Source organism: Protobothrops mucrosquamatus, unplaced genomic scaffold (genome assembly GCF_001527695.2).
Source record: "Protobothrops mucrosquamatus isolate PMUCROS unplaced genomic scaffold, P.Mucros_1.0 scaffold2008, whole genome shotgun sequence".
NCBI lineage: Eukaryota > Metazoa > Chordata > Lepidosauria > Squamata > Viperidae > Protobothrops > Protobothrops mucrosquamatus.
The window spans coordinates 131,033-141,367 of record NW_015388121.1 but is presented as its reverse complement, the minus strand read 5'-3'; the positions used below and the strand labels follow the sequence as shown (position 1 = coordinate 141,367).

The 10,335-nt window shown below is 44.2% G+C and overlaps 1 protein-coding gene across 1 annotated transcript in view; it reads left to right on the top strand.

Moving 5' to 3' along the window:
• Positions 1–10,335, top strand: part of TM9SF4 (transmembrane 9 superfamily member 4) — a 38,025-nt gene that overhangs the window by 9,526 nt on the left and 18,164 nt on the right. Inside the window, exons 2-7 of the mRNA XM_015823840.1 lie at positions 980–1,084; positions 4,170–4,269; positions 7,239–7,407; positions 8,306–8,435; positions 9,276–9,399; positions 10,153–10,271. Coding sequence (XP_015679326.1) covers positions 980–1,084; positions 4,170–4,269; positions 7,239–7,407; positions 8,306–8,435; positions 9,276–9,399; positions 10,153–10,271 — 747 coding nt within the window. The remainder of the gene's footprint in view (positions 1–979; positions 1,085–4,169; positions 4,270–7,238; positions 7,408–8,305; positions 8,436–9,275; positions 9,400–10,152; positions 10,272–10,335) is intronic.

Here is a 10,335-nt window from a genome sequence, read left to right as displayed (position 1 = left end):
GAAACCTCTGTGTCCTTTCCTAAATTTACATCCCTTATAATTGAATCACCAACCAGAAGGTGGCTTCTCTTTTTGGATGCTTTTCTGTTCTTGCGTGACTGATGTGTAATACCTGATTCGCATTTCTCCCTGTTGAAAACAAGTTCTTCATCTCGGATGAATAGAATAGAATAGAATAGAATAGAATAGAATAGAATAGAATAGAATAGAATAGAATAGAATAGAAATAAGAATAGAATAGTATTAGAAATAAGAATAGAATAGTATTAGAAATAAGAATAGAATAGAATAGTATTAAAAATTAAAAATTATGTTTTTAAATGGTTGTATTTTTGTATTTGTTTTTATTAGGCTGTTAGCCGCCCTGAGTCCGCAAGGAGAAGGGCGGGGTAAAAATATAATTAAATAAATAAATAAATAAATTGGCACTAATGATCTGTCCCAAAAAGATGTACTCACTGTGCAGAATGACTTCCAGAGTCTGGGGCAGGAACTTAGCAGAATAGGCTGTAGGCTTATTTTTTTCAGAGGTCTTACCGGCGTATAAGGACCAAAATGGAAAAGGCCAGCGTATAGCACAATTCAATATGTGGTTAAAGGAGTGGAGTAAAGGGGAAGGCTTTGGATATATTAGTCACGATGTCAGCAGCTGGTCCAATGAAGAAATGTACAAAAGAGATCGTTTGCATCCATCAAAGAAAGGGACTGAGTTACTTGGCTATAAATTCACAGATTTTCTGGAGGAATATTTAAACCTATTCTATTCTATTCTATTCTATTCTATTCTATTCTATCATACGTGTACCATAGTATTATGTACTCCTTCTGTGCTCTGTTATCCATGTGCTTTGTGCCATATGCTAAATAAACAAACAAACAAAAACTGGACCCTGGAGACGATCCTTTTCGAGTCTCTCCTTCCTGTCTTCCGAACAGAGGTCACCCTGGTGACAAAGCGTCTCTTTTTATGTTTTGACAGAGGCTTACGTGCCCGTTCTTCCTCTTGTGGCACGGGGTGAGTTGCTTCTACGTGCCAGGAGTGGCTCCCATCAATTTCCACCGGAACGCTCCTGTAGAAATCAAGGTAAGATGGCACCGAGTTTCATGCCCTCTGCAACTTGACCCGGTTTAGAATCCTGGCCGAGTCTGATCATGGTAGTTTGTCATCCCCCACAAGAAAGAAAGAAAAAATTAAACTTTCCTTTCTGCAGACGGCTGCATTTCTTGAAGTGCCCCTACTTGAACACTGGGCGCTATCTAACAAAATGAAATTCAGTGGTGAAAAAAGTAAGGTTCTACTTTAGGCAAGAAAAACCCAATGTACAGGTATAGTATAGGGGGTACCTTGCTCAATAGTAGCAACTGTGAGAGGGATCCTGGAGTCCTAGTGGACAATCCTTTAAATAGGAGCCAGCAGTGTGCTTCAGCTGCCAAAAAGGCCAACACAGTGCTAGACTGTAAGGGGAGGGGGGGGGAAGTGACACACAACCACATAGCAGGACCCTAACCCTTGACTTACGACCACGACTGAACCCAAAACCTCCACTGCTAAGCAGCAAACCTGTTAAGTGAGTAACACTTAACTGCCAAAAAAAGCCAACACAGTGCTAGGCTGCATTAACAGAGGGATAGAATCAAGATCACGTGGAGTGTTAATACCACTTTACATGGCCTTAGTAAGGCCACACTTGGAATACTACATCCAGTTTTGGTCACCACGATGTAAAAAAGATGTTGAGACTTTAGAAAGAGTACAGAGAAAAGCAACAAAGATGATGAGGGGACTGGAGGCTAAAACATATAAGGTTGCTGGAATTGGGGATGTCTAGTTTAATGAAGAGAAGGACGAGGGGGGACAGGATAGCAGTGTTCCAGTATCTCAGGGGCTGCCCCAAAGAAGAGGGAGTCAAGCTATTCTCCAAAGCCCCTGAAGGCAGGACAAGAAGCAACAGATGGAAACTCATCAAGGAGAGAAGCAACCTGGAACTAAGGAGAAACTTCCTGACAGTTAGAACAATTAACCAGTGGAACAACCTGCCTCCAGAAACTCTGAATGCTCCAACACTGGAGGTTTTCAAGAAGAGACTGGACGTTGTCTGAAATGGTATAGGGTTTCCTGCCTGAGCAGGGGGTTGGACTAGATGACCTCCAAGGTACCTTCCAACTTTATTATTATTAGTGTGGGTGAAAACTGGAGAGTACTGGGAGTAACAGTCCCAACAGACCTGCACAAAATCTCACAGGGAGGGGCTGCTCTTTTGGCCACATTGCCAGAGGTGTTACATTCCTGCTAAGTTTTAGCCGGTTGCAGGTCCGGTTACGCCAGGTGTTAACTTTGAGAGTGCCATGGATTGCTTTGTCTGATTTTTCTGACTCATGAGAAGCAGTCTTGCCTGTTAAGCCCTTCAAATATTTTAATTGACGTGGGAAAAGATGCTTTCACCTGTTGATCCTTTCACCTGCTTAGTTTCAGCTTCGCTACCCCCCCTGGGGGAAGAATTTACAGATTTTGACCTGGAACTGTTTTTCTCCTGACTCATTGTAGCTGTAAGGCGAGTTTGGGAAAGGAATCTAAAATGAAAAAGACTGGAAGAAAAAGAAGAAACAGTGTTATCAAACTTTACCGATAGAGGAAAGAATAAAGGATTAGGAATTCGATATGTATTAGTATACTAGCTGTACCCGGCCACGCGTTGCTGTGGCTCAGTCCGGTTAAATCAGTGTTTCTCAACCTTGACAATTTTAAGGCATGTGGACTTCAACTCCCAGAATTCCACAGCCAGCATTGCTGGCTGTGGAATTCTGGGAGTTGAGTCCACATGCCTTAAAGTTGTCAAGGTTGAGAAACACTGGGTTAAATGGAAAAGAAAGAAAAGAGAAAGCGCACATTTGTAATATGTTTAATTTCACAATGCCTGTGGGCATACAATATTTTTTGTTGTTCCATTGTCTGTGTAGATATAGAGATTGTCTGGTTTGCCGACTCTAGAACACGCAACATATAATTGTCCATGTGAGAAGCAATCCGTGTCTAGATCTAAACCGCACAAATCGTAGCGTGTGTTGCTTTTACGTCCAACAGATGGCGCTGTTTTTCAAAACAGCATGTTTTTACCTGTCACAGGTGTGACATCTATATAATAGTAGGTATATAAAAACACGCACATATTCGAATGCAACTTTGTGTCAAAATTTCAAAGCAATCGGTGAAGAACTTTCGGAGATTTAAGATTTTGAACAAACGAACATTTACATTTTTATTTATTTATTTAGATAGAAGATAGATAGATAGATAGATAGATAGATAGATAGATAGATAGATAGATAGATAGATAGATAGATAGATAGATAGATAGATAGATAGATAGATAGATAGATAGATTTAAACTCAGACAGCATGTCGGTTGAAAAAATACTCTTATATGTATGGAAAAAAATTAATACAATCTTACCTAAAATGAAAAGAAAACTGGATCGTTATACAAATTACAGAAGAACAAAAGTTATTTCTGGTCTGTTAAGTTACCTTACAGGGATAACTGTGGATATGTGAAGGGTTTTGAGTGAATTTTCTTCAATCTGGCCCCCTTCAGATACGCTGGATTATAGCGTCCATCATTCCCGCTCAATCTAGGTGATTTTCTTGTTATGGATGCTGGATCTTTCACAACTGAGTAATTCTGTTCACAGAACGTACCCACTAGAAGCGGAGGATATTGCCTAACCCTTTCAGCATTTCAGCATTTTGGAATATATGCAATCAAATACTGCAGGAAGTTATACAACAACAACAACAAAAGCTTCTTTCAACATGTAAAAAACAAGAAAAAAGTGAAGGAAACGATTGGTCCATTAGTGGGGGAAAGTGGCAAGAAGATGACAAGCAACAGGGAGAAAGCAGAACTACTCAACTCATTTTTTTCCAAACATCTTTACACAAAGGGAAAAAACAGTTCAGCCTATCAAAAACAGTGCCGTAAAAACAGACTAGAAACACAAGTTAAGATAGACAAGAAAATGCTAATGTCTATAAACAGACTTTATTTTGGGGGTGAAAGGAGGAGGATCAGGGGATCATGATGCGGCCTTTGTCATTGGTTCCACTGGGATCCACTCAGATGTGGGGATTTGGGACCGACGGCCTCTCTTTCTCCCTCTCTTTTTCGCAGGCTGTGAAACTCACCAGTTCGCGGACGCAGTTACCTTACGAGTATTACTCCCTGCCCTTCTGCCGGCCGGACACCATCAAATATAAAGCTGAAAATTTAGGTAATGCTCCAGTCCGCCTTCCCCTAGCATCGCCTTCCACCTGCCGTATTGTAAATGTGCTGGCACCTCTCCCTGAAGATTGACACCTCTGGGTATCTGATCTCCAGCACCACTTAGCAAGAGCTCTTAGGCTTTAGAGCCCTCTCTGAGTGGTTTACAGAGTCAGCCTATTTGCCCCCAACAATCTGGGTCCTCATTTCACCGACCTCGGAAGGATGGAAGGCTGAGTTGACCTTGAGCCAGTCAGGATCGAACTCCTGGCAGTGGGCAGAGTGAGTTTGCAATACTGCATTCAGATGATAGATAGATAGATAGATAGATAGATAGATAGATAGATAGATACATAGATAGATACATAGATAGATAGATAGATAGATAGATAGATAGATAGATAGATAGATAGATAGATAGATGAGAGAGAGAGAGAGAGAGAGAGAGAGAGAATTATGATAGATAGTTTAGATAGATAGATAGATAGATAGATAGATAGATAGATAGATAGATAGATAAGATAGAGTAGATAGATAGATAGATAGATAGATAGATAGATAGATAGATAGATAGGCAGATAGGCAGATAGGCAGATAGATAGGCAGATAGATAGGCAGATAGATAGATAGACAGACAGACAGACAGACAGACAGACAGACGATAGATAGATAGATAGATAGATAGACAGATAATAGATAGATAGATAGATAGATAGACTAATAGATAGATAGATAGATAGATAGATAGATAGATAGATAGATAGATAGGCAGATAGATAGGCAGATAGATAGGCAGATAGATAGGCAGATAGATAGGCAGATAGATAGGCAGATAGACAGACAGACAGACAGATAGATAGATAGGCAGGCAGATGATAGAGAGATGATAGAGATAGATGATAGATAGAGATAGATGATAGATGATATAGATAGATGATAGATAGAGATAGATAGATTGATGATAGATGATAGATGTTATAGATGATAGATAGAGATGATTGATAGATATAGATAGATGATAGATATAGGTAGGTAGGTAGGTATAGGTATATAGATAAATAGATAGACGGATGATAGGGAAAGAGGGAGACAGAGATAGATTGGGAGGGGTAGAGCAATAGCCCTTAGACTTATATACCACTTCACAGTGCTTTACAGCCCTCTCTGAGCGATTTACAAAGTCAGCCTGTTGCCCCCAACAATCTGGGTCCTCATTTTATCGACCTCTGAAGGACGGAAGGCTGACTCAACCTGGAGCCGATCAGGATCGAACTCTCGGCTGTGGGCAGAGTTTGCCTGCCATCCTGCCCCTTAAGCTCTATGCCAGCAAGAGCGCTCTAGAGGCTACTTAACAGTCGAATACAGATCTGCAAAGCATATTTAAAGGTCCTCATGTTTTAAGGGTTTCCAAAGTTGCAAGAAAGTCTGCCCGAGGATAAAATTTGGCTGGGCCAGGTCAGGTGGCCCTTATTTCAAACTGAGCAGTCACGTCAAGTAGACATTTTTGAGCATGGACCAAAATGCTGCCTTCTGAGCAATCGCGGCTCCTTTGGGGTTTTAGGGATCCTGTGGGTGGGAGTAAGCGTGCCCTACCACAGGTGAATCTACTCAGGTGAAATATCTGTCTTTTATTTGCCTCTATGCTCTTGCACCAATTGCCCTATGATCAGGATCCCAGAAATGTTGATTTGTCTTTAAATAGATACATAAATGCATTTTATTTACTTACTTACAAAATTTATAAATTTATTTATTTGTAAATATGTCAAAATACATTGGCAATTATAACTGAGCGGCATAGTGGCCTAGAGCAGGGGTCTTCAACCTTGGCCCTTTGATGACGTGGACTTCAATTCCCAGAATTCCTCAGCCAGTGTGAGGGAACTATGACCCTTTTATGACTGGTGGACTTCAACTCCCAGAATTCCTTAACCAGCGTGAGGGAACTATGACCCTTTTATGACTGGTGGACTTCAACTCCCAGAATTCCTTAGCCAGGCACGCTGGCTGAGGAATTCTGGGAGTTGAAGTCCACCAGTCATGAAAGGGCCAAGTTTGAAGACCCCTGGTTTAGGACTACATACCTGTATTACATTCTTTATGAGGGGAAAAAAGGCAGAAATCTTACCCTTGTTCTACATTTAGTGATAATTACCTCTCTTCCAGCCGCGGAGCCACAAAGCAGCCCACAAAAATCTGAACTAGGCCTCTATCTACTCTTTTCTTCCAGAATGTTCCTTCAAGATTTCCTCAAAATACTCATACTTGTCTTATATATTCTATAGAACAGGGGTCCTCAAATTTGCTGAGGAATTCTGGGAGTTGAAGTCCACCAGTCATCAAAGGGCCAAGTTTGAAGACCCCTGGATTACAGGGTTGTTCAAAGAAAAAAATATATAAAATTTATAAGCTTATTTCAAATTTATTTATACATTTATATATACCGTATATGCGAAATATATATGCGTTGATAGCTGTTTGTTTTGCCCCTAAGCTGGGGTGGGAAACCTTGGCTCTTTTATGACTCATGGACTTCAACTCCCAGAATTCCTGAGCCAGCATGGCTCAGCTTGGAAACCTCTCCCTTTCCCCTCAGCATGGCTGGCTCAGGAATTCTGGGAGTTGAAGTCCACGAGTCATGAGGGGGCCATACTTCCCCCATGCTGGCTCAGGAATTCTGGGAGTTGAAGTCCACGAGTCATGAGGGGGCCATAGTTCCCCCATGCTGGCTCAGGAATTCTGGGAGTTGAAGTCCACGAGTCATGAGGGGGCCATAGTTCCCCCATGCTGGCTCAGGAATTCTGGGAGTTGAAGTCCACGAGCCATGAGGGGGCCATAGTTCCCCCATGCTGGCTCAGGAATTCTGGGAGTTGAAGTCCACGAGTCTTAAAAAAGCCAAGGTTGCCTACCCTTGCCCTAAGCCTTAAATCTCTGAATTGTTTTCTTCCTCCCCTCCACCCTGCCCGGCCTTGCTTACAGGGGAGGTCCTGAGAGGGGATCGCATTGTCAACACGCCCTTCGAGGTTTCCATGAACGTGGAAAAGAAGTGCAACGTGTTGTGTCATGTCCCAAACAAGCCCAAGATGTTGACCAAGGAGAGCAGCCAACTGGTGGTGGAACGGATCCAGGAGGAGTACTACGTTCACCTGTGAGTTCTCGAGACCTCAAAATAAGCAGGGCTCTGCCTTGCCTCCGGCGGGGCCGGGTGAGTCCTTTAGAGGGAAGGGGTCCCCAACCGGTGGGCCGCTGCCCGTTACCGTGGCCTCTTCGCAACTGGGCCATAGGCACAGCCTCCCTCACCCAAGCATTGCGGGATCTTGCTCGTGTGAGCATTGTGGCTGCTTGAGACCTCACATGAGCATCCCGGCCGTTCGGGGCCTAACACTAGCATCGTGGCTGTTGGGGGCCTCACTCACACGAGCATCGGGACAACTCAGGGCCTCACTCACACGAGCATCAGGGCCTGACACAAGCATCGTGGTCACTCGGGACCTCAGTCATCCGAGCATCGTGATTACTTGGGGCCGCACATGAGCATCGGGGCTGTTGGGAGCCTCACTCACATGAGCATTGGGACCTCACTCACATGAGCCTTGGGGCCTCACTCACATGAGCATCGGGGCCTCACATGAGCCTTGGGGCCTCACATGAGCCTTGGGGCCCCACTCACATGAGCCTTGGAGCCTCACTCACATGAGCATTGGGGCCTCACTCACATGAGCATCAGGGCCTCACATAAGCCTTGGGGCCTCACATGAGCCTTGGGGCCTCACTCACATGAGCATCGGGGCCTCACTCACATGAGCATCGGGGCCTCACTCACATGAGCATCGGGGGCACCCGGGGCCTCACTCACCCGAGCGCCACAAGTGCTCTTGGCCCCACTTGCGCGAGCAGCAGGTGCTCGTGCGCATGCACGCGCCTACCCCTCCCACAAAACCATCCCCTCTTTCTCTCCTCTCCCCGCTCCTGGAAAGGTTGGGGGGCTCTGCTTTAGAGCGGAGGGGAGGCCGTGGGTCTGACCCCCCCAGGATTTGTCCCTGCAGCATTGCCGACAACTTGCCGGTGGCCACGAGGCTGGAATTCTACTCAACCCGCGAAGAGGAGGAGAAGAACAAGGACCGAGACCTTCAGTTTGAACATGGCTACCGACTTGGGTTCACGGAGAAGAACAGGGTAGGGGGACCAGGGACCTCTGTGTGTGTGTGCGTGTGTGCGCGCGCGCTTGAGGGGGCCTTTCGCTCTCTCCCTTAATTCCAGTTACCCTCGACTTAGAATAGAAAATATGGAATAGAATAGAATAGAATAGAATAGAAAATATGGAATAGAATAGAATAAGGAATAGAATAGAATAGAATAGAATAGAATAGAATAGAATAGAACAGAGCTGGGGGACCTTGGAGGTCTTCTAGTCCAGCCCCCTACTCAAGCAGGAGAACCTATACTATCTCAGACAGGTGATTGTCCAGTCTCTTCTTGAAAATTTCCAGTGATGGAGTGCCCATGATTTCTGGTAGCAAGCTGTTCCACTGGTTAATTGTCCTCACTGTCGGGAAGTTTCTCCTTAATTCCAGGTTGCTTCTCTCTTTGATCAGTTTCCAACCATTGTTTCTCGTCCTTCCCTCTGGTGCTCTGGTGAACAACCTGACCCCCTCTTCCTTGTGGCAGCCCCTCAGATACTGGAATGCTGCTATCATGTCTCCCCTATTTCTTTTTTTCTTCAGACTAGCCAAATCCAAGTCCCACAGCCGTTCTTCGTCTGTTTTAGTCTCCAGGCCTTGGATCATCTTCGTTGCTCTTCTCTGAACTTTTTCCAATAGTCTCAACATCTTTTTTTGTAGTATGGTGACCAAAATTGGTTGCAGTCTTAAAATATATATTTTTTAAAAAAAATATTTTAAATAATGAAATTGAACGGTTCAATTGTCCTGCAGCGAGTTGCCCGTGGCGAGTTGCGCCCTTCCGCTTCCCCTGTCCCGGGCCTTCTAATGTGTATTTCCATGTCCTCTGTTCTAGTTCTTCCTGCACAACCATCTTTCCTTCATCCTTTACTACCATAGAGAGGAGGTGGAGGAGAGCCAGGAGCCCACCTATCGGGTGGTTCGCTTCGAGGTCATCCCGCAGAGCATCGCGCTGGCAGGTGAGAGGGCCGTGCGGCTCTTCTCCGTTCGGTCTGACCCTACAGTAGTGGCCAAAATGGTGGAAACCTTTTGGGAAAAGTGTACAGTAGAAATGCCGCCTTTGGTTAAGTTTCCACCCATTTTTCTCCTAATTTCTTTATAGCTGTAGCCTTGTTCACTTAATAATACTATTTGTACATCGCTTTCTGGGCAACCAGTCAACTCTTTGCACCATTGCTTTAATTTTATTACGTTTTACAAGCTCACTCAATGAAAGAACACAAAAAAACCCAGCCAACTGGATAGCCATCACATAACACACTGACAAATGTCCTCCTCTCAGCTTCAATACGTGACATCGATAACCGGATCCTACAGTGATCTGATTGGCTCATTGCCGAAACAAGATGACACCCGATTGGCTCTCTAAACTCTCGTGCTCATTGGCTACAATCAGATGAAGGAAAGCTACCTGCAGATCCACCTAAGCAAGTTGTGCTTTTTTTTCTGGTTATTTGGCTATACCTTTTCTTAGAACGCAGTACGGATAATTGAACAAGCTTTGTTGCATTACATTCTCGATTAAATGATCTTTCCATTGATAATATAATTTTATGGTACTTCTCCAAAAGAAAAGTGGTGTTATTAGCCATCCAACCTCAAAAATACACTTTCCCCAAAAGGTTTCCACAGTTTTGGCCACTACTGTATACAGGAGGAGACTTTTGGCCAAAGAAAGATTAGCCGTCCTGACTCTCTTCTTTGGTCCGCAGATATGAAGGTGGACGAGAAGGGGGTCTGTGTCCTGCCTGAAGCTGCCAGCGCCTCCGCTCAAGAAATCGACCCGAATAAGCCAAATGAGCTTTTTTTCACCTATTCTGTGCACTGGGAGGTGAGTGGTGGAGCTGGGCAGGAAAGGGAAGAGATTTTCATCCCGCCTTCTATTACATTATAAT